At 36.5% G+C, this 25,383-nt stretch overlaps 1 protein-coding gene across 1 annotated transcript in view; it reads left to right on the top strand.

The window, feature by feature from the left end:
• Positions 1-21,102, top strand: part of LOC150093847 (sodium/myo-inositol cotransporter-like) — a 252,092-nt gene extending 230,990 nt beyond the window's left edge. The window contains exon 15 of the mRNA XM_090412588.1: positions 15,514-21,102. Coding sequence (XP_090268714.1) covers positions 15,514-15,761 — 248 coding nt within the window. The 3' untranslated portion in view covers positions 15,762-21,102. The remainder of the gene's footprint in view (positions 1-15,513) is intronic.
• The last annotated feature ends 4,281 nt before the right edge of the window (positions 21,103-25,383 follow it).

The raw sequence follows: 25,383 nt of genomic DNA, 5'->3' as shown, positions 1-25,383 counted from the left end.
ATATTTCAAGAAAGAACCCTCTTGCTTCGCTAGCTCTTTAGCTTTTTCTGATTTTCTTTTCCGATACTGAACTCCAGATGGTCGTTTTTTATCAGCCATAGTTAACTAAAAAATTATACTTTTATAAATAAACTTTCTTATAAAAATAAAAGTGTTTTTAAAAAAGTCAGACTTATTATTAATTACTCACACATTATTATTAATTCATCGTTAATTCATTTTGGACACTAAAATTAATTCAAAAAATTAATAAATGTTTTTTAAATTATTCTTCACAAATTATTATTATTATTATTATTAAACAAGACCTCATGGAGTCAAAGACTCATCTAGGAGGTCCTTTTATCTCACACACATCTCATCATACCGGGTCTTAAACACATTCAAACTCCTTGCAGACACCACACTCTCAGGCAAGGCATTCCAATCATTCACAACTCTGCACGAAAAAAACCTGCCTCTCACTCCCCTACTCACACCCTCTTTATACAGTTTCCAGGGATGACCTCTGGTTCTCCCCTGATCTCCCACTATTCGCTGTAGAACTTCTCCACCATTGATCCTATAGCAACCCCTTACCAACTTGTAGGTCTCTATCATATCTCCCCTCTTCCTTCTCTCCCCTAGTCTCTGCAAATTACATCTTTTCAATCTTTCCTCATACTCGACATTCCAGAGGTCAGAAACTACCTTAGTCAGTTGCTTATGGACCCTTTCCAACATCTCTTCATCCTTCTGAAAACCAGGTGACCAAATCTGGGCACAATAGTCCATGTGTGGCCTAATCAAAGCCTTATACAATGGAACAAGAATCTCCCTACTTCTACACGTCAGTGTCCTCCTCATCATTCCCAGAAGTCTTTGTGTTGTCTTCACAATTTTGGCGATGTGACCCCTAAATTTTAGATCCTTATCCACTATCACTCCCAGATCTCTTATTTCCTCTACTTCCAACAATATATTCTTACCAAGCATAAATTCTGCATCCCATCTTTGTTTTCCAAATTTTAAAACCTTACATTTTGCAACATTGAACTCACATCCCCATTTGCTTGCCCAATCACTCAATTTATTCAAGTCTTCTTGCAAGGCCACAACATCTTCACTATGCTTTATGGTTCGTCCCAACTTTGCATCATCTGCAAACAACTGAATATCTCCATCCAAATCTTCGCCAATATCATTAATATACAAGTTAAATAGTAATGGCCCTAAAACAGATCCCTGAGGCACTCCACTAGTGACTTTCCTTTTCCTGGATATTGCACCCCCATACACAACTTGTTGATACCTATCAGATAGCCAGTCTCCAATCCAATGCACTAATCTAATATCCAACCCCATCTGCTCTAGTTTGACTGTCAACTTATCATGAGGCACTCTATCAAAAGCTTTTGCGAAATCCAAGTATATTACTGTGTATCCTTCTCCTCTGTCCAAGGAAGCAGTCACTTTATTGTAATAAGTAAGTAGATTACTAAAACATGACCTCCCTTTAGCAAATCCATGCTGTCCATCAAAGATTATACCATTGTTGTCAACCCAACTCTGGATTCTAGTTCTCACAAGCTTCTCCAACAACTTAACCACAACACCCGACACACAGATAGGCCTATAGTTTGATGCTTGAGTTCGATCACCTCCTTTATGAAGTGGCACAATCTTGCCCTCCTTCCACTCTTTAGGGACTTGACCAAGTGCAAGACTCGTATTAAAAAAATATGTCAAGGCAGGTGTCAACTCTCTGGCACATTCCTTCAGAATACGCGGTGATATATTATCAAGTCCCACAGCCTTATTTACATCTAGTTTACTCAACTCCCCAAACACCTCTTGCTCACTTACAGTCAGTCTCTCCTCCCCATCATCAACTGCTCTTAATCTCTCCATGAAGTCATATTCACAAGATTGAAAGATCTTTATGAACTGCTCATTAAGTATCTCCACCACACATTCTGCAACAGCTGTCTTTATACCATTTCCTCCAATCAATGTCATCCTTCCATAATCGTTCTTTCTTTTGCTGGCTACATATCGAAAGAACTCCCTAGGATTCTTTTTAGCTTCATTAGCTAACTGCTGTTCATACCTCTCTTTAGCTACTCTCACCAACCAAGTCACTCTCCTTGCCTGGTCTTTGTAGAACTCATGAAATTGGTTACTTCCACTTCTCTTATGCTGCCTCCACAATGCCCTTTTTCTCTGTATTGCATGCTTAATCTCTTTATTCATCCATCTCACACCTAACTTATTTAACCTTCTCACCCGTGGTATACATTTAGACATTGCATCCACTAAATATTTTTTGAAAATCCCCCAAGCTGCATTGATCTCTTTTCCAGCTAACTCCTCATTCCATGCTACACCTGCAAGCTGTCTCCTGAGCTCTTCATAATCACCCCCCTTGTAGTTCCACATATACCCTTTTTTCACAGGGGTCCTTGCACTGCTGGCAACCACCCAAGTAATCACCTCATGGTCACTTTCACCAATTGGTGGATGATTTGATACCTCATTGATAATTACATCCTCCGATGAGATGACCAAATCCAAGACCCTTAATCCTCTTGTGCCCTCTGTTACATACTGTCTGAGGTAGTTATCCCTCAAAAACTCAAGAAACTCATTTTCTTTACTTCCAGTTGCTATCTCTTCATTCCAGTCTATATTGCCATAATTAAAATCACCCATAATGATCACCCTTTTCTTATTTGCTTGGCTTATTTGACTATACATTTCACTATCACCACCATCCACATTACCAGGTCTATAACAACATCCCACCAAGTATTTGATTCTATTCACCTCTATCTCACACCATACTGCCTCAAAACCACTGGCCCCATTTCCCCCTTGCATCTCTACCTTGTATGGACATAACTCTTTCTCTATCATCAATAGCACTCCCCCTCCCTTTTTACCCCTTCTATCCTCACGAAACACATCATACCTTTCCATCTCTATTCCTGTCAGGATGTCATCCTCATCTAACCATGTCTCACTTATTCCGACATTCTCTGGGTGCACAGACGCAATTAGTGCAACCATTTCATCCGCCTTGTTTCTTATACTTCTAGCATTGGTATACAAACACAACAACTCATTTCTGGATCTACAGCTAGTTCCACTGATACCACTCACTCGATGTGATCTCTCCATGCTGGACTGGGGCCATTTCCCTTTCTGCTTCTTCATTTTAGAACCCTTTGCAATTCCATCTGTTTCCTTTTGATCCCTGATCATCCCATTACTTTCCTGCCTACACGTTCTCTCACCTCCTCTTGGAGCATCCACCTTTCTCACGCTGTGTATCCCTGTCCACCCTGAGCCTCCCCGTTTCCCTGCTCCTCTTGCACACCCATTCTCTCATTATCTATACTCATACCACTCACTTCCACATTCATTTCCACTCCTTCAATCTCTCCTGTCTTACTCTCCTGCTCTTCCACATCACTCCCCTCTTGATCTGATTCATTCTCTCTATTCACTTCTCTACCTTCCAGCAGCAGTCTCTCCAAGCGACTCACACCATAACCACTCAAATGCAGTCCATCGCTCCCATACAGCTCACTCCGTCCCTCAAACTCATTCCACACATTAACAAACTGTACTCCCATCTCCTCACACATTTCAGCCAGAATATCATTCATAATCCTTGCTCTCCGCCTCATTTCACCACAATCATACCTAGGCAACACACTGACCACCCTTCCTGTCACACTATTCTCCTTTATCTTTCCAAGCAGTCTCCTGACATTCATTTTGACATGCTCTTTGTTCTCTCTCAAATCATTTGTTCCAATTAATACAATTAACTCTTTTGCTCGTTTCCGCCTCATGTTCAATGCCTCAATCACTCTACTCATTTTACCGCCTGGAAAACATACCTTGTGCATTTTATCCTCTAGCACACCTTTAATAATGGAGTCGCCATACAACGCCACTCGCTCATCTTTTGTTAACTCTTTCATGCCATCATGATTTATTTTAATAGTTTTGACCTGCATTCTCTTAATTTCATTCCGCATCCATTTCATTTCTTGCTTCATCCAATCCAATTCACCTTCTGAACCTCGTGACACATTCACTCTATCATTAAATCTTTCTAACTTTCTAACTCTCGACCCTCTCTTCTCACTTTCCCTCTCATTCATCCTTCTTTGTTTCCGTACTTTCGGTCCAACATACGTCCAACTTTCACTGTCATTCTTCTCACTTTCACTCTCACATATCTTTCTTTGTTTCCGTACTTTCGGACTAACATGCGTCCAACTTTCGCTATCATTCTTCTCACTTTTACTGTCATTCATCTTTCTTTGGTTCAGTACTTTCGTTCCAACATGCGTCCAACTTTCGCCATCAGTCATTCTTTTTTCGCTATCATTCATTCTTTCGATTTTTTTTACTTGCGGTTTCTGCACCACGCCATTTCTACTTTCATTCGTTCTCTCAATTTCGTTTCTTTCCGCCTCACTTTCGTCGCTTTTAACATCCGTTACGGTTGTCAAATCGCTCTTTTTCTTTTTTCCTGATTTTTTAACATTTTTTCGCCTGTCTTTCTCGCCATTCTCTTTCAAACGTGCACTCACGACACAATCGGTACTAGCACTTTCTGTCATCAACTTCATATTCGCATTCATCAATTCCTCGTTCAGGTCATATTTCGCACACACCCTTCTTCCATCCGCACTAAACATCCACAAATCATTTATGTAATCGAAGGAATACATATAACAGACCTCACACTTAACGAACCTACTGAAATCCAAATTAAAATCATGGAATGACAATGCAGCCGCCATTTTTTTTCTCTGCAGGTTACTAGGTCTAATATTAACGTTTTCGTATTTAGTTTAAGCAAGAAAAAAAACCCCACACTAATAATATCGGTAGCGTACAACGTTTACAGCCGCTCTTACTTAAACAATTACGCATATATACTTAATTATTCCTAGTAAAACTTATCTGAATCAGGAGCTCTTCGAAGCACGTTCGTAGCGCTTAATTAATTATTAAATTAATTTTTAATAATTGATTATTGAAAATAAAATGAACTCACCTGATTCAATTGCTCAATACTTGGAACAACTTATGGAGATATTGAAACACGTTTCATTATCTCCATAATCCCCACTTTCTCTACACATTGTTTGGAAAATCCCCACTAAATCCCCACATAAACTAAAATGTTTCTAATTGACATTTAAACAAAATAAAATTGTCTTTCAGGTTAAATTAATAGGGCTTTTTTATTTTTTTTAATTAATTTGAAAATTCTGTTATAATTCATTTACAAAAAAAAAGTTATAAAATACCGAAATTTAATATTTTAAAATGTTAATTTTTTTAAAATATTTATCTTAACTGAATTTTAAATAGCGGTAAGTTCAAATCATTTAGGTAAGGAACAAAAAAGAACCAAGAGTTAAATAGTAAATTAGTGTGAGGGATAAGGAAAAAGAATCGATACCTAAATCGTATATCGCTATTTAATTTTGATATTTTAGTAAGATATGAATAAAGCATAGCTTGAATTTTTGTGCCCCTTCATGGCTTGTGCCCTAGGCGGTTGCATAGTTTGCCTAAATGGTAATGCCGGCCCTGACCACACGGGAATCACTCCTACTCTATTTATTTGCTTAACTCAGGGTATGCAGTTATACATTTCAGATACTGCCTTATGTATTTCCATGTACTATCAACGTCTTTTCTTCACAGCTCATCTACCCAATGTATTGATGCTAGTTGACTACAGAGCTTCCCATAATCATCCACCTTATAATTCCACATATACTTTTTTTAGCAATAACCTTTTATTGTTTCACCACCCAAACAAGTACCTCCTGATTACTTTCACAAATTGGTAGCAGTGTTAATACCTCATTATCAGCCACATCTAAAACCTCAAGTTTCTTCTGTCGCATGCTGCTTAAGATAGTATCCCTTAGAAATTCAATGAACTCGCTGTCCCCCTTCCCATATGTTATCTCCTCCTTCCAAGTTTCCTATCAAAATCATCTTTTTTACATGCCCAACCAATTTGTCTAAACATTTCACAATCAATATTCTCTACATTCCCTGGTCTGTAACAGCATCCTGTCATCACATATACTAGTCAATTTCAACTTCACTCCATACAGATTGAATATGCATGTGCACATTTTCAGTTTCCACTCTTGACAGACACAATCCTCTGCAATTATTAACAGTACTTTTCCTCTCCTTTTTGTCTTCCTATCTTTCAGAAAAATTCTGAAACAATACAGCAAACTGTATTATTATTATATAGGTATCTCCATGGTGTTAGAAGAATCATAATGGGACATCAGTTACTCGCACAATACTGACCATACCTCTCATTCACTGATGCACTGCACTCACAACCAGTTCTGGCAACCATTCTCCCATTCATTGCCCTCCAATTTAAAAAAAAATAAAATAAAATAAAAATAAAAAAATAAAAAATTTGCCTGACATCCTTGCCAACTCTGTTCTTATACAATTTCCTTGAGTGACCCTTCATTCTCTCTCTCTCTCCTCCTACCATATACTGAAAAAGGCAGTGTCAATCCTATAATATTCCTTTAATAACTAATATGCTTCTATCATGTCTCTCTCTTTTTTTTGCCTATCAGCTAGTTTTTAAAATCTACAGACCATCTATCTATTGTCATAAAGAGCATTTCACAGACCCTCCACCAGTTCTTCATCCTCACAGAATCTGGGTGTCCAGATCTGTGTGTTGCAGTCCAGATGTGGCCTTATAGAGGGGAACAATAACCTCTCTATCCAGTCTTGTTAGCATGTTCTCCAGCAACCATGTAATATGATGTACTTTTTTTGGCTACTTTTGTAACATGCCATCTAAACTTCAACTTCCTGTCCACAATTACTCCCCAAGTTCCTCCTCATCAGTTTCCTGTAGTTCATTTCCATCAATATAGTACACAGCTTGTGTTCTCTTCTTCCCAAAGTGCATCACCTTACACTAAACCACATTAAACTTGCAGCCATTTACCTTTGTTCCATACTGCTAGTCTGTTTGTCTTCCTGCAGGATCTCTTAATCACCTTCATTTGCTCTTCCCAGTTTGTCATTCATCATCAGCAAACTGAATATTTCCTGTCAGATCATTTCCTATGTCATTGTTGTATAATGTTAGCAACAGTGAACCAAGTACTGAGTCCTGTGGTACACCACTGATCACGTACCTTTCCTGGAGTCACTGTTCCATAAACCACTTTAATAACTATCCATTCTCTAATCCAAATTGTAAGATTCATGTCCATTCCCATTTTCTCCATTGTACATAATAGAGTTCTATGTGAAATCCTGTCAAATGCCTTTTTCAAAGTTCAGCAATATCACCGAGTTAGCCATTTCCCTTATCTAACTCCACTGTCAGTTTATTATAAATAGTAAGCAGATTACTAAGGCAAAACCAACCTACCCTTCACAAAACCATGTTGTCCCTTAAAGTATCATATGCCTATCCACCCAGTTCTTGAATTCTATCTTTCACCAATTTCTCAAATATTTTAACCACTACTCCTAAGACGTGCTGATTGGCCTATAATTTGCTATTTCTGCTTGGGAGCCTCCTTTATGTAGTGGAATTATTTTGCTTTTTCGAATTCCATTGGCACCTTCCCGGTACTGAGGCTTAAATTAAACAACTTGTCAGAGAAGCTGATAATTCCCTTGCACATTCTCATAATACAAGTGCTGATATGCCATCTGATCCTATAGCTTATGTTTTCATTGAAATTGTGCAATATTTTAAGCATTTCCATTTCTCCAATCTCTATTCCTCCATCAGTCTATCCCATCTGGCATTGCAACATCACCACCTAATGGTATACTCTGCAAAATGCTTGCTTAGCAATTCAACTATTTGGTTTACTTCTGTTACCTCCACACCATCGGCACTTTTTTAAAGTCATCCTTCAATAGTCATTCCTCTTTTTAGGATTTATTTTGGCCTCATCAGCAAAATTTCTCTCATTATTAGCTTTGGACTTCCTTACCATATGGGTCATTCTTCTTGCCTGTTCCTTGTATGGCACCTTTTCTTTATATTCCCTTTGCAATTCCTGCTTAATGAATGATGCTATTCATTCATCTGTGTTGATTAATTTTAACAGTATAGATAAGAACACAGACTGATAAGAAAATAATCGTTTATTAACATATTGCTGATATTTTGTTGGTATTCTATCCAGCATCTTCAGAGCACAAACAGTTTGTCAAGTATGCGAGACAACTGCTCTTTTTGTGACAACTTTTTGTGCTCTGAAGATGCTGGATATAATACCAGCCAAATATCGGCAACCAGTTAATAGTTATTTTCTTATCAGTCTGTGTTCTCATCTATACCATTAAAAATTAATCAACATGTATGGCAAACACGTCTTTCTGCACATTCATCCATCTAAGTACATTACCTGATTTATCCTTTTCACTCTGGGTATACGTTCTGATACTGCTTTCTTCAAACACTCCTCGATCACTTTCCATGTACCACCACCATCTCTCCCCTCCAAAGTTTTATGCCATGGTACTGCTGAAAAGCAAATCTTCAGCTTGTCATAATCACCTGCTTTGTAATTATACATGATCAATTTTCTGAAGTGGAGGCAGCAAAGCTAGATTGGTTACTGATGAACTCTGATGCTATGATCAGATCCAGCACTTTTAAAATCTGGTGTTGCCTCGGGTAATTATATCTCAGCAGCTGTATAAATTTCCATTTTCTTCACTCCCTGTAACCATTCCTCCATCAGTCTGTCCCCATAGTTGAAATCTCCCATAATAATTACTGGACCTGTACTCATCATGCACTCTGATGCATATCATCTACATTCTCTCTTATACCCCTGGACTACAACAGCAGCAGCCAATTACATATTTCGTCTTATTGGTCTCTATTCTCACACCAGATAGTCTCAAATGAACTGCCCTCTCTTCATCAGAGAGCAAGGGAGAGAGGAAGGTGAGAGAATGGAAGAGAGGAAATACAAGAGTGTGGAAGCAAGGAAATACAAGAGTGTGGAAGCAAGGCATGGAGAGGTGAGAGGAAGGAGGGAGAGGCACTAGAAGAGAAGTATGATAATGCAGAGTGGAGGAGAAAAGTGATGACGAATGAGATAATAGTGAGAATGCACAGGAAAAGGGGTCTGGAATATGTGGATGAGTGAGGTACATTTGAGGAGCTGTATGCAAGAGATGGATTGCATTTAAATGCAGAAGGGTTCAGGCATTTGGAGAGACTGTTTTCTTAGCAAGTGAGTGTTTCAGTAGAAGGAAACTAGACTTGCACAAGTGGAATGTTGCAGGGATGGCCTCATGTTGGATAGTGGCTTGAGAAAGGATGAATTGAAGAGGATGTTCTTAATGGGGATAGACATCAAAGGGTATAGCATATTTCAATAGGGAAGGTAAACATGGCAGAGTGTTATTCCTGAATAAGAGATGAATTATGCACTCTCAGGGTGGAGAATCTCAGTGGAAATAACACTGACTTTAAGAGTATATGGTGTGAGATGGATATTTATTGGACAAGATATTTAGTGGGGTTGCCACAGACCAGGGAATATAGATGTTGATGAGCAGGAAATGTTTAGGCAAATTCATTTGGTAAGCACACACCGGACATTATGGGAGATTTCAGCTATAGTGATAAACTGAGCAGAGGAGACAGCATACAGTATTATAAGGAAACTAAATTTTTGGATTTCTTGAGGGATAACTGTCTTAGACAGCATGTGGTGGAGGGAGCACGAGGATCGAGAGTTCTGGATTTGGTCATAGTATTAGAGGATCTAATTGTGACTGAGATGACATACTTCTCCCCTGTTGGTGAGTGACCATGCAGTCATGAACTAAGGATGAGCAGGTATCAGGCATGGGCAGGTATCAAAACAGAAGGAAGTTATGTAGAATTATAAGGTAGGTGACTATAGCTTAGAAACCAGCTTGCAGTGGTAAAATGGATGAAAGAATTTAAAGGAAGCAGGGTTGTTAGTGCTTGAGAGATACTTAAAAAAAAAAATTGTTGACAGTAATGATAGATTATATACTTCTAATAAAAAAGATAAAGCAATTTGGAGCCAATTGATGACAAAAGGGGAATTGCAGAAGAATGATTATGAAAGGCATATATATAGAGAGAGAGGTGGAAAACAATTGCATGAGGAATATAAACCTAGGAAAGTGACTAGCGTTGTAAAGAGAAAAAAATTAGAATATGAGGGGAGACAGGTACTGCAATCCAAGGAGAATCCTAAGGAGTTTTTTTTTTTTTTTTTCTGTGTTGCAAGTAGGGGGAAAAATGATAGTTAATGGATTATCCTGTTGTGTTGGAGATGGTAATCAGGTGACCAAAGCAGATGACATAGTTGGCTATTTAGTGATCACTTTATTAGTATTCCATCCTGGCACTGCAGACTTTATTCTTAGGTGAAGTGTTAGAAATGAATGAAGAGGATGTGTTCAGAGTATGCTAAATGGCAGTAAAGGTGGGAGGGGGAGAATAGGTGGAATTTCATCATATGTTTTAAGGGGAAGTGCTATGGAACTGACTGTACCATTACATAAGGGCAGTGGTAGAATGGAAGCATTAAATAAGCTTGTTTGTCTTTCTTTTATAGTTAAGATTTTGGGGAAATTGGTAAGAACTGGACAAATGAGGGTAATATTATTTATGCAGACCAACAGGGATTTCTTAAAGGGTGCTCTTGTTTTAATAATTTACCTTTTACAACAGAGTAACAAGAACAGCAGATGAAGGTAGGTATACACTGTTTTTGTTTTGTTTTTTTCCCCAAGGCATTTGACAGGGTGCCACATGACAAATTGATTTTTAAGTTGCATCATATGGGTTTGGATATGTGATTAGTGGATTGGATTGGTAATAATTTCATATGATGACACTATGGCCGTGAGTCTCCTTTTTTATGGGGCACCATCTCAATCCCCCCAAATTTTATCTGGGCTCGGAACCTTCATAGCTGACGAATCAGGCAATATGGCTGGGTCAGTATTCCTGACTGTAATCAGAGTGTGTTCATGGGGCCAGTTTGCCTGCTTGCAGAATTAAAAACCCCAGATAAACTGGCAGAAAAAACCCTGCTGTCCACACCAAAGATTGGCTAACTTGGCTCAGAAGATGGTTGCTACATTCCTATGAGAAACTCCAATTTTCTTAAGTCACTGCCTTTACTGGTAGCTTGATGGCAGAAGATGATTTGTTTAGCCTAAGAGGAAGGGCAATTAAACTATTAAAATCACTGCATTGGATTGGTGATTAGCTCTTTGATAGATATCAGAGAGTTGTATATGGGGGACCAGTATCAGGGAGTAGGAAGGTTAAGAGTGGAGTTCCACATGGTTCAGTCTTGGGACCATTGCTGTTCAGTCTTTTAGTTTGCAGTAGTTTGCAAATGATGTGAAGTTTCATATGGAGAGCTATTAGTAATAGTACTGATGTTTTGGCTCTTCAAGAGGATTTGAATAAGCTGAAATTGTGGGCAAAGGCATGGGGATATCAGTTTAATGCAACTAAATGTAAAGTTTTAAAATATTGGATCCACAGATGGGATGCTTCATACTCAGTTTTGATCTTGGGGTGATTGTGGATAGAGATTTAAAGTTTTGAGTTCATATTGCAAAGGTTGAAGATGTCTCAGAGAATTGCAGTAATGTTGTTCCCATTGTATAAAGCTTTGATCAGACCACATCGGGATCTCTATACTCAGATCTGGTCTCCGGAATTGGAAAGGGGTGAAGTAATCTTGGAGTGGATGCAGAAATTGATATCATATCAAAAATGATGTCAAAACTGTATAGCATTTATGAGGATGGACAGAGGGCATGCAGATAGCAAAGTTTGGTAAATAGAAGGCTAAGTGGAGGGGGGGGGTATGATCGAGACATTTAAACTATTGAAGGATTATTAGCATATTAACACTAAAGAGATTTTTCATGTAGTAGAATGAGAGAAAGGAACACAGACAAGAGGCAATCCTGAAGTTGCAAAAGGAGATGGTGAGTAAAAGGGTAAGAAAGTTTTTTGCATGGAGAGTGGTAGAAACGTAGGATCCATTGCCTGAGAGGGCAGTGAACATGCAGAACATCCACAAAGTCTATCATATGACTGTGTTCGCTAGTGTTGACCTCATCCAATGAGTCTTGTGACTGAGAGATCAAGAAAATAATGAATCCTTCCATGAAACTCACTCTACACATCTACAAACCCCACACCATTCCTCCTGTGCAATCTGTGGACTGACTCATTTGTGATCATAGCTGTCTCAGTTCACCTCTATCACATCGTGGTGACTGACTCACAACTTTTGCTTTCTCACTCTTTTTTTTTTCTTTTGCATGTGTTAGCAAATCTTTCATATCTACTTACTTATCAGACTTCTAGCCAAAATAAACATATTTTACCTTCACTCTTTGCATTCTTACAGCATCTTTAACATCCATAATCTTTGCATAGGAAAAGACTATTTCATCACACTCTTCTCAAGCACTCCTCTTATCAATGAATCGCCATACAAAATCCAATTCTTATTCTCATGTTTTCACTCATTGTAAGGTTTTAAAATTTGGAAAACAAACATAGGATGTAGAATTTACTCCTTGTGAGGAAATAAGAGATCTTTGAGGTGATGATGGATAAGGATCTAAAATTTAGAGGACACATTGCCAAAATTGTAAGGACAACACAAATTCTGGGAATGATGCAGAGGACATAGAGTTGTAGAAGTAAGGAGATTCTGGGTCCATTGTATAAGGCTTTGATTAGGCCACATATGGACTACTGTGCACAAATTTGTTCACCTGGTTTTGAAAAGGACCAAGAGATACTGGAAAGGATCCAGAGGCAATTGACTAAGGTAGTTTCTGATCTCTGGAATGTTGAATTTGAAGAAAGGTTGAGAAGATGCAATTTACAGTCTGTTGGATAGGAGAAAGGGGGGGTGACATGATAGATGTACAAGTGAGTAAGGGGTTGTTATAAGATTAACATTGAAGAGTTTTTCATAAAATGGTAGGAGATTGGGAGAGAACAAGAGGTCATTCCCATAAGCTGTATAATAAAGATGTGAGACGCATGATTTTTGCATGGAGAGTTGTGAATGATTGGAATGCATTGCCTGAGATCGTGTCTGCAGAAAATTTGAATGTGTTTAAGACTTGGTATGAGGAGCTGTGTATATGACAAAAGGGACCTAGATGAGTCTGTGACTGCATGAAGTCTTAAGATAATAATAATAATTTGGAGGAAAATTGTTAGTGAATTGTTAGAAAAAAGTTAGTAATGGTCTAATTATTTTGTGTAGTACTATCATAATTATTGCATACAACCCCTTAGGGTATATCAGGAATTTGATGATGATAAATAATACAGAAAAACTGTTTTCTGAAATGCTTTTCATGTGTGTATTATTACAATATTATTTCAGTTTTCTTGTAAAGAATTTTTTGTGAATTTATTTATTTAGCGTATGGCATAATAAAGACACATAACATCAGAATATATAAATACATATTTGTGCAGACAATAAAAGTGAAACAAGTAATGCACGTATACAAATATCAGGTAAAAAAAAAAGTCTAAAATTTTAAGTGTAGTTCAGATAGCCAATGAAGAGCTGAAGGATCTGCCTCAAAAAAGTCTCTCAGTCACCAGGGTAAGCTCTTATGCTGCAGTTCTCCACAATGTGCTGGATGGTTTGATTTATGGCCCCACAGTCACATTGGGGTGTAGGTGATCTTCCCCACTTCTATATGCTGTCTGCGCAGATACCGTGTCCTGTGCATATCCTATTTAGGCTTTTCCATAGGTGACGTGGAAGCTCAATCCCTTTCGGATTTTGGTTGGGAAGGACATACTTGTTTAAGTCTGGCGGCGATTTTTCTTTCCAAGTTTCTAGCCATTTTGAATTAACATTGAAATTGCTATTGACTAGTTCTTCAGCCAGTATTAGTAGAGACCCTCGGGATTTAAGGCGATTCATGTTTATATATGGGAGGTCTTCATGTAGCGGAAACAGGGGATTGCTGTTTATTTTTTTTTGCATTCTTTTACTAGAGTATTTTGTCTGCGTAAGTTTGGTGGTGCAATCTTGCTCAAAGTTGGAAACCAGTAGAGGGGGGTGGATTTGACACAACCTGTTATTTTCCTCATCGCTGCATTTATTTGTGTGTCGATTTTCTTGATATGAGGACTGTTTAGCCACACTGGTGAACAATATTCTTCCACAGAGTAGACTAAGGCCAATGTGGAGTATTGCAGCGTAATAGCAGAAAAACCCCATGTAGAACCACACAGTTTTTGTATGATGTTATTATGGGTTCTGATCTTTAAAGAAAGAATTCTCCAGATGTCTTTTGAAAGATAGTGTTCTGTCCAGGGTAACACCCAGATATTTAGGGAAATCTTGGTGCTGTAGCATTGTGTTGTTAAAGCTGACCTGAAGTTTCCTATTTGCCAATTTGGTGTTTAGGTGAAAAGAGCTAATCTCGATGTTATTGAGGTTTGGTGTTAGTCTCCATTTATGAAAGTATTCCCCAATGGTTCTAAGGTAATTTGTGAAACTATTCTTAGTAACTTCTTTCTAAGGATCTAATCAATCGTATCTTTTCTTCTCTGTTTATTAACCACATTAATTCGTAATCCCTCCAATCTGACTGCATTCCACAGAACTGTTGAATTTGGTCACCCATTTGTGGATTTCCTCCAATATCCGAATAACCTAGACAATTAAACTTGTGCACAGCAACCCAGAATATGGTTATGTGAAAACCTTGTAAAGAACAATGACTTCCTTATTTATATATGTACTTTCAGCTTAAAGGAAGAGTAGCTTTTCTTGGTTTTGGTTTGTTTCCATCCTTGTAAAAAAAAAAAAAAAAAAAAAAAAAAAACCTGGTTGCTGCCTACTAGTTTTGAAAGAGGACAGTAGCCTGTTTCTTTTATCCCTAGTTACTCCACTGAGAAGAGGAGGATTACTAAACAAAACTATTTGTTACAGTAAATTGCACATGTCCAGCTTGGCTCAGCGTGACAATGAAGCTGAACTCGGAACTTTTTGGAAAGATGTGAAACTCCTTCATAGAAGCCATTTTAGGCAACAAATGCTTATTCAAGGAGAGTTCTCAGGCTATCACATCATAATATAATTTGAATTAACATGTTGGTTTATTTTTTGTGAAAATTTGATCCTGAAAGTATGCAATGTATGATTCCTTTCTGTTATACATTTTTAACTTTGTTTAAACCGGCTTGCAAAAATGGATTCAGTTTTCTTTTTTTAAAAATTTAAGTAATCAATAAATAATTTATATTTACTGTTTCTATTCTATATAATTTCTAGTAATTTTACACGAGATAGTGAAAAAATATCATACATCTTTATATTTATATATTGTTGCAAAGTAGGTCATTTTGATAACAAAAATTTCATTTAATATTTTATATTACTGTTAATTTTTATTTTCTAGATGAGTTTGAACAAAATGAGAAAGCAGGAACTTGTGCTTTACCTCGACGATTTTGCACTTGGTTTTGTGGATTTCAGAAGTCGCCTGAGAGCACTGACAAGGAACAGAAACTTTATGAACATTTAGCTAAGATTGCTTTCCTTCACCAAACAAAATGTGAAAAAGTTACTTTGAATATCTTCCTTGTACTTGTATTGTGTACAGCTGTCTTCATCTTTGTTTTTTATTCTTATGAGACATTCCTTTGAAAATTACTTTAATTTTAGTTTTGTGAGTGGAGTAGAATTAGAAGTTTTTATATAGGAAACAATTCAGTGTTTTTAAACAAATCAGTTTCTCATTCCATTAACTTTTTAGGGGATTTAATATTTTATAGTATGCATCTTAATGAAGCATCAAACGCTACAAGATTTTAGTTTACATAATATGAATAACTTTGTAATTAAAAAAGAATATAAAAAAATACTTGAAGGCATCCTCCCCCCCCCCCCCATCTTATTTGAACAAAGTTAAGATTTCATGAGCATTCAGTTGCTACTATTATTATTGTACAGGCACCTCCATTGAGTCTGAAACTCATCATGGGAGACCCAAACTATCCACAATCTATTGTACCTCTCCTTGAACCCATTAACAGACAAAAACACAACTGACTCTAGCAACTCATTCCACTCATTCATAACTCTCCAAACAAAATCTAGTCTTTGCATCCCTACTAACCACACCTTTATTCAACTTCCAGGGATGACCTCTTATTGTGACCCCTCTAACCAAGTGCTGAAACATTTTTCCTGAATCAATCCTATAAAACCCTTTAAGTAAAAGTTTGTCATATCCTCTTTTTCTCCTATCAACCAACTTCTGGAATCCACATACCCTCAATCTCTCTCTCTCCTCATAGGGAAAACATTCCACAAACCAATTACCATCTTGGTAGCTCTCCTCTGAATCTTCTCCACCGCTTCCTAATCCCCAAGAAATCCAGGAGAAGAGACTTGAGCACAGTAATCCAGATGTGGATATATCAAGACCTTATAAAGAGGAATAACAACTTCCTTATCTCTTAAATGTGTTCAACAGCAAAGTAATCATATGAGCTACCTTAGCAAACTCAGCAATATGTCCACTAAACTTTAACTCTCTATCTACCACCAACCCTAAATCAATAGCTTCATCTATTTCCTGGAGTACAGCTCCATCAGCATGGCACACAGCTTATAATCTGTTTATTCCAAAATGCAAAAGTTTACATTTTTCAATATTAAAATGATACTCATTATCTTTTGTCCATACTGACAGCCTATTTAAATTGTTCTGCAAGCTCTCCATATCACCTTGATTAACTATTACTCTACCTAATTTCTCATCATCAAATTCTTGACATATATCCTCAGGGGTGTACAGGATCTTTTGATAGTACTACATGAAAAGTCACATCATTACTAACTTCCTATCAATCAACACTTTACGTCCAGATTAGCTCATTCTCTGTCAATATTCCATATTATCAGATTTTATATTTCTGTATTCTAAGGCACTTTATAGGGTATCAATCCATCTACATCAGGATCTTCTACTTTTCAGACAGTGCAGGCCGCATTAAAAATTTCACTGAAGCTTGCGGGCCATTAACTATACTACAATATTTAGAATTGTAAGATGCTTTCCAGATTCACAAGGAACGCTGTGCATTTGATACTTTACATAAAATCCTATAAAAATAAACAAACTCAGCTTTAAGAGCATAGGTAGGAGTCGGGTTCACTATAAGTAAATACAATCAATACAAAAAAAAAATATTTAATAAAGAAAACATCAATTTTTTACAATGTCAATGGGCAACTTGACAATGTTTTTCCTTGACCAGCTTGTCAATGTCGGAAGTCGCTATGTGCAGAGTATTCTCAAGATGTTGGTCCATAATCTGAATTCTTGTCTTGGACTTCACATGCTTCATTCTGGAGAAGAACTGCTCACCTATGTGCTTCCTAACAAAGCACACATCTTCAAAGCATGCTGGCGAAGATTAGGGAATGCGTCCTCAGAAATGTAGTCTTTGTAAAATGTAAGCAAGGGCATATTGAATAATTTTTCTCTCAAAGATGAGTTGTTTTGGAGTTCAAGCAGCTCCATTTATACTGAGCCTGGCATTTCGGCAGCATTGACATTGAATGGCATTGAAAATAAATCTAAAGAAGACATTATTTAAATTAAGGGTTAAATCCCACATTGTTTTAATACTGAATAAGAAACTCAAAGATCGGAATCAAAGAGTTTCATGCTGAATATAGTAACTATAAACGTATCAGTGACTACTAGCCTTAGTATTATACTTTGGTCTAGCTACTCACTGATGAGATCTCAATAAAGATCGAAACGAGTCTGGGTAGTGACCTCCCACCATAATGTATAACATCACATCTCCTAGGAGATGGGTTTTACATTATGGAAAATACTAAGAATAGCGATCAGAACTTTCTCCACCTTTGCAACGAGTTGCCCTAGTTTGTACTACGTACTTGAACTACGTGCCTTAGCTTACGCTAGTAGTCGCCGATACGTTTATAGTTATTATATTCGGCACGAAACTCTTTGATTCCGATCTTTGAGTTTCTTATTCGGTTTTAAAACAATGTGGGATTTAATATCCCCTTAATTTAAATAATGTTTTACATCACCAAAATGAAGCCTATTGGCTCTTTACTTTAAATAATCTAAAGAAGACTGTTGGTTACAAAAATCACTGAATCTCTCTTCGAACTTGCTTCGCAACACGGCTAATTTTGTAGCATATTCATCAAGAGATGAACAGTTGGACCCAGCGAGAAGCTGAAAATAAGTTGTCTTTTTTTGCAAGTTGTGCCTCCCAACGGTTGAGCTTGGCTACCAAAGCTTTGTTGTGATCAAACAGTGTGCACCAGTTGATCTTTGGATTGTAGCCACGTATTTAGGTCATTCATATGCAATGAGATGTCGGTCACAAAGGCAAAATCTATCATCCATTTCGGATTGTAAAATTCTCCCCTCTATCATTCCCATCTCTCTCTCTCTCTCTCACTCCCTCTCTTCTATTGTTTCTATTTGTTTCTCTTTTATCATTCCCATACCTCTCTCTCATTCCCTCTCTTCTACTGCTCCTCTTCTAGCATACCTCTCTCCTACTGTTTGTATTCTCTCCTCTTTTTTTTTTTTTTTTTTTTTTTTTTTTTTGTAGAGAATATTTCATTTATTTTGAAAGGCAATGCTGGGTTTGTTTTTTTATAAAAGTGAAATATTTTGACTGGTTTGAAATATTTTAAACACTCAAGTATAAAATGACTTTGAAAACATACAGATAACTTTAAAACATAGGAATATGCATCAGTGCTGGATGACAGGGTCAATTTGTAAAAAAGACATCTTTGTTGTATCTTTTAAATGTGGCTACAGAAGTTTGCATTCTTGAGTTAGCATAAGTTGTTCTTCACAGGTTTTGCTTATTTCTCGGAAAACATAGATCACCATGCAGAATCTGCGTCTCTTCCAACTTTATCCTGATGCTTGTTTACATTTCTTTAACATTGTTAGTAACTCTTTCTGCACCCAAATTCATTGTTATTAAACTAGATTCAAAAGCAATAAGTTCTTTCTGTACATTGGAAACTTCCTTTTTTTATTAAGGCTAAATCACTCTCAAGCATATGCATCTGGGTAGATAAGGAAATGGAATTATCTGTTTTCTTTTCCCTTGGTTCAAAAGGCTTATGTTGAAAGGAATAGACAGTTGTTCATTTTCGTTTTTTGAGATATTCCCATTACTATTCCAGTTGCTCTGTAGTTCTTTCATTAAAGCAGTGTGTCGAACATCGGAGACCATGCTTTTAAGCAGGAACACATTTGGAGAGAAGAAAATCTCTGGTCACTGTTGGTTGGAACTGAAACTGGACGAGAAGCAGGCTGTGAAAAAGAACGGAAGCTTGAATGTGCATTTTTTTTTTTTTTTGCAATATTTTCACTTGAATTGTAATTATAGATTACATCAGATTGTTGACTAGAACGAAATCCGTTCATTGCTTTCATGAGTTAATTATTTGTCTTCATTTTACATCCTTTTAATTTACCATTGTAAACTTTCACCATTGCAGTGCGAGATCTGTCAGAATTAAGTGATATTTAATACCATTACTCATTTTGCAGGAAAAAAAATCGTCCATTGTAATTATGGAATTATAAAAAAAAAAAAAATGGTAAGAGTTCTTATGTAATGAGTTTGGTTGTTAATTTGGTTAACTTTAGGTTGAGAGAGATAGTTACTAAATATGTAAATATTTTTTCACTAGCTTCACATTTCATTTGGATTCATTTCATCTAATTACATGCTTGATTGAGAGAGGTTAATTTCAGAACCTGTATTTATTTATTCTCAATACTGAATATATATTAATATTCAGCTTTTTTCCCTCCTAAAATCTGAAAGCTAATTGTGATTTTAATCCCGAATATAACCGTATAATTAAAAAAATAAAATAAATGAAAAAAAACATGGTAGAAGTTATTAAAACCCAGCTGTTGTTCAGAAATTCATTGCAATAACATTTCAGTGTATTTGCTAAAATAGCACTAATGCTGTAGGCTAAGATTATAGCCTAGAATTTGCACTTAATCATCCAACAAAATGTGTGTTTTTAATACAGTTAGCTGTCACTATATCAAACTCATAGGGACCACAGGAATAGTTTGTTATAGCAAATAATTTGTTACAATAAATTTTCTTTAGCATAGCAAGTACTTAATGTGTGATAAGTGTTTGCTATAGTGAGAGCTGATGGTATAATATCTTCAGATTGAGAAACTGAGTAAATTAACCGAATGTTTGTGTTAGATTCTTTGTGAACTCTAACAATGTTTTGATATTTCATTCAAAGATTAATGGCTTTCTCAGAAACAATCAAAAAAATACTGTAAATAGTATTGTACTTTCATTAATCAACTGTTTTGCTGTTGAAGCATTCCTGTTGTTCATCATGTACAAATGTAAATATCGTATTGTGTTATGTATATTTTAAAGATAATGTTATTTAAATCTAAGTGAAAAATGCGTAACATAACAAAAAATACTATATCAGGAAAGTAAAAATGCTTTATATTCAAGTGATTAAACATTACTTATTTTATACTTATTTTATAACTTTAGCTGTAATTAAGGAATTCCTAATGACTTCTATTTCACATATTACCATACATTAAGATACATGATCCCATAGGATTTAAAGAGGATACTGCAGTTGTATAACCAAATTCAGTTGGGATTTTCTTACACCATTTTTTAAATAATCATTTGTTATTTAAAAAAAAAAAAAATGCTTATTTTGTATACAGCATGATCATTTGTGATAATCTGTATTTAGCACTTAATCTGACTATGTAGTCATGAGCTCAATAAAGATCTTATATTAAGATTAAAGAAAATAGTACATGATGTAAAATGGAGAAAGTTGTAATAAAAAGATTATTTTGTCAGATTTGCTTTGCTGCAAGGTTTTCATTTTAAGAAATGGTTTGTGTGTAGTTCTCGAGAGTTCAACAATAAAATGATATATTTTGCTTGTACTGTTAAAAATGTACATAACATATCTTTATCCAGATGCACATATACTATACGAGTTTTTGGACTCCTTGGAGGTGTCACATAATAGTAATAATAATCTCTTCTAGTCATCTTTCTCAGTATGGCAGCAATGGGTCATCGTTACCTTGCAATAAAAAAAAAAAACGTACATTGTCTAGGATTCTCCATACTTTTCTTTTAAGGTTACACGGTGGTCAGCATTCAGTGAATTTATGGAGACACAACACACGCACGTTAATTACCTTATCAAGAAAGGCACCAAGTCCTTACACTGCACCAAAAACCTGGTTTGAAAGAAAATTCAAAGAAGCCTGTGAAATGCTCAAATCATCCAAATCTGAACAAGAATGATGGATTAATTATTTCAAGAATTTGGGGGACCCATCTTCAACCTGTATAGCATCCAGAACACCCCAAACAGAAAAATCTTGATACAAGAATCTTTACAAATTGTTTAATGCAGTTCTATTTTTTTTTTTTTTTTTTTCTTACCAGAGGTCAGGCTAGGGTAAATGATTAACAAACATTTAGATTCATCTTACTTTTGTGTAGTGTATTGTCATGTAGCTTGTATCCAGTACATGTTTTCTTGATAACCTCAATACAGAGGTCGGAACATCGAATGTTCCTTTTTAATGAGTAATTACATTTTTAGTAATTATTCTAACTTGTGTTATCTCCATAAATTCTTCACTATGAAGTCTCCATACCTATTATTATAATTTCGCAGGCACCTCCATGGAGTCCTAAAACTTGTCATGGGAGACCCAAACTATCAACACAATATCTATTGTATCTCTCCTTGAAACCATTAACAAAGCACTTGCATGTGATTCAGGCAACACATTCTATTCATTCACCACTCTCCAAGAGAAAAATCTAGTACGTGTTTGGCCAAGTGCTGAAACGTCTTATCCCAAGACCCCATGGAGTGAAAGACTTCTAGGAGATCCCTTTGTCATACACACACACACACACACACACACAGCTCATCATACCTTGCCTTAAACACATGGAAATTCTTTGCAGACACCACACTCGTACTCTGCATGCAAAACACCTGCTTCTCACACCCTTGTTCACACCCTCCTTATACAGTTTCAGAAATGAGCTCTTGTTCTCCTGAAAAGCTTCACTGATCTTATAATAACCCCTTATCAACTTGTATGTCTTTATCGTATCATCCCTCTTCCTCCTATCACTAGACTCTGTAAATTGCATCTTCGCAACTTTTCTCATATTCAACATTCCAGAGATCAGAAACTACCTTACTCAATTGCCTCTGGACCTTTCCAACATCTCTTGGTCCTTTTGAAAACCAGGCGAACAAATCTCTACACAGTAGTCCATATGTGGACTACTGTGTAGAGATTAGTTCCAAGTTTGTATCCTCTGCATCATTCCCAGAATTTGTCATGTTGTCCTCACAATTTTGGTAATGTGTCTTCTAAATTTTAGATCCTTATCCACCATCATCCAAAGATCTATTTCCTCCACCTCCAACAATATATCCCCACCAAGTGTAAATTCTACATCTCATCTTTGCTTCCCAAAATTTAAAACCTTACATTTTGCAAATTTCATGGTTAAGAGTTTAGGGAGACAAAACACACATTAAAATAATTACTTTACTTAATATTAGGAAAGTAACAATTGATGTTTTGACCTCTGTATTAAGGTCATCATCATCAGAAAAATACATATAAGAACAGGCTACATGCTATTGCACTTAAAGGTAAAATGAATCTAAAAGCTGCTTATTAATCTTTTATCTAGCCTGACCTCTAGTGGTAAAAAAAATTAAAAATAAAATAGTTTTAAAAAAGTAAATATAAAAATAAATTAAAAAAGAACTACAATAAACACTTCTAAAGTCCTCTTTTATTGAGATTTCTGAGCTTGTTCAGGTTGCTACAAGCCCAGAAGGAAATCTCAATACAAGGACTTTAGAAATTATGTGACACCACCAGGGAGTCCAAAGACTCATCGAGGGAGAGTGTGCCAACACCATTGAACGATTGAACCCCTTCTAACTGCTAACCGTGCTCAAACTTAAGTTTTTGTGAGCGATTAATAGCAGAGGCTCTACCAATCGACCAACCTTCACTATAGTTCTGTTTTAAATTTATTTTTATTTTTATTTTTTTACCACTAGCGGTCAGGCTAGATAAAAGATTAATAAGCAGCTTAGATTTGTTTTACCTTTGCTGAGTGCAATAGCATATAGCTTGTGTTCTTATGTATTTTTCTAATGATGACCTCAATACAGAAGTCAGTCAATTGTTACTTTCCTAATATTAAGTAAAGTAATTATTTTAACACTTTTTTCTCTGTAAATTCTTAACCATGAATGCTGACCACCACGTAACCTTAAAAAGAAAAAAATTTACATTTTGCGACATTTAACTGGCATTCCCCCCACACACGCTCCTGTGACCATTCACTCTATCCAAGTCTTATAAGGGCAGAACATCTGCGCTACTCCTCAAGCTTCATCCCGACTTTGCATCATCTGCAAAGCCGAATATCCCCCATCCAAATCTTTCCCAATATGATTAACATGTAGATTAAATAGCAGTGGCCCTAAAACAGATCCTGAAGTATACCACTAGTGGCTTTCCTCTTCTGGGATATTGCTCCACCATTCACAAATTGCTGAAATCTATCAGCTAGCCAATCCAATGCACTAGTCTAATGTCTGACCCCATTCACTTTAGTTTGACTATCATACAGTAATCTATCAAAAGTTTGCAAAATTCAAGTATACCACTATGTATGCATCTATCTCCAATGAAGCCTTCATCTTATTGTAATAAGATTATTAAAGCATGACCTCCCTTTTAGCAAATCCATGCTATCCATCAAAAATATCACTGTTGTTAACCCTCATTCTTACCAGCCTCCAACACTAACATGAAACTGACACAGATAGGCCTATAATTTGATGCTCGAGTTTCATCACCTTACGAAGCAGCACAATCTTGTCTTCTTTCCACTCCTTTGGAACTTGACCCAATGTAAGACTCATTAAATATGTGATGGCTGATATCAAATCCCTGGCACATTCCTTCAAAATATGTGATAATATATTGAGTCCATTCACCCAAAATATGTGGTAATATACCGAGCCCCACAGCCTTATTAACAAAGTTTGTTCAATTCCCTGTATACCTCTTTCTCACAACTCTCATCAACTGCTCTCTAACTCTCCATGATGTCACTTTCAAAAGGATGAAAGACCTTTATGAACTGCTCACTAAATATCTCAACTATATCCTCTGCAGCAGTTGTACCATTTTATCCTTCAATCTTTTGTGTGTGTGTGTGTGTGTGCGCAGCTTATTTCAACAATTTTTGGGTGAATGAATTCAATCAATGCAACAGTTTCATTTTCTTGGTTTCTGATACTTCTAGCATTTGTATGTATAGAAACATAACAGCTCATTCTTGAATGTATAACAAGATTCACTGATACCAATTATATGTGACCTCTATACTTTCCTCAATCCATTTCTTTTTCTTCTTACTCATCCCCAAACCCTCTAAATCCAACTGTTTTTCCATATATCCCAGGTCATCCCCTTCCCTTTTTGTCTACACACACATTCACATCCTCTTGGTGCATCAGCCTTTCTCATGCTGTGTTCCCCTGTCCACCCTGAGTCTCCCTGTTTGTCTTGCACTCTTGTTCTTTCATTCTCTACACTCATGCTACACTTCAATCTCTCCTTCATTACTTTCCTGATCTTTTACATCGCTTCTTACTTAATTTCATTCTCTGCACACATGACTCTCCCAGCAACAGCAGTCTCTCCAAATGATCATTCAAATGTGATCCATCACGCTTATACTGTTCAATCCTTCAAACTCATTCCACATATTAAGTCATTCTTTTGTCCCCACACATTTCTGCTAGCATACCATTCATGATATTTGTTCTGTATCATTTCATCAGTCATACCTGGGCAACACACTCTTTCCTATCACACTATCTTTTATCCTTCTCAACAACCTCCTGATATCCGCTCTTAAGTTTACCTTGTTCCGAGTCAAGTCATTTGTCCCGATTACCACTACAAACTCTCTTGCTCGCTTACTCCTCATATCCAATGCCTCAATCATTCCTTATTTTAACTCCATGAGAACAAACCTTTTGCATCTTCTCGTTTACCACATCTCTAATAGAATCCCCATACGCCACCACTCGAGATTTTTTTTTTTGGCTCTGTCATACTGACATTCGTTTTTGTTGTCTTCGCTCT

The sequence above is a fragment of the Typopeltis vanoorti genome, chromosome 23 (assembly GCF_054136105.1).
Source record: "Typopeltis vanoorti isolate ZY-2024b chromosome 23, IOZ_Tvanoo_1.0, whole genome shotgun sequence".
In the NCBI taxonomy this organism is placed as follows: domain Eukaryota; kingdom Metazoa; phylum Arthropoda; class Arachnida; order Uropygi; family Thelyphonidae; genus Typopeltis; species Typopeltis vanoorti.
The sequence above is the reverse complement of the archived record's forward strand: the minus strand, read 5'-3'. Positions and strand labels throughout refer to the sequence as shown.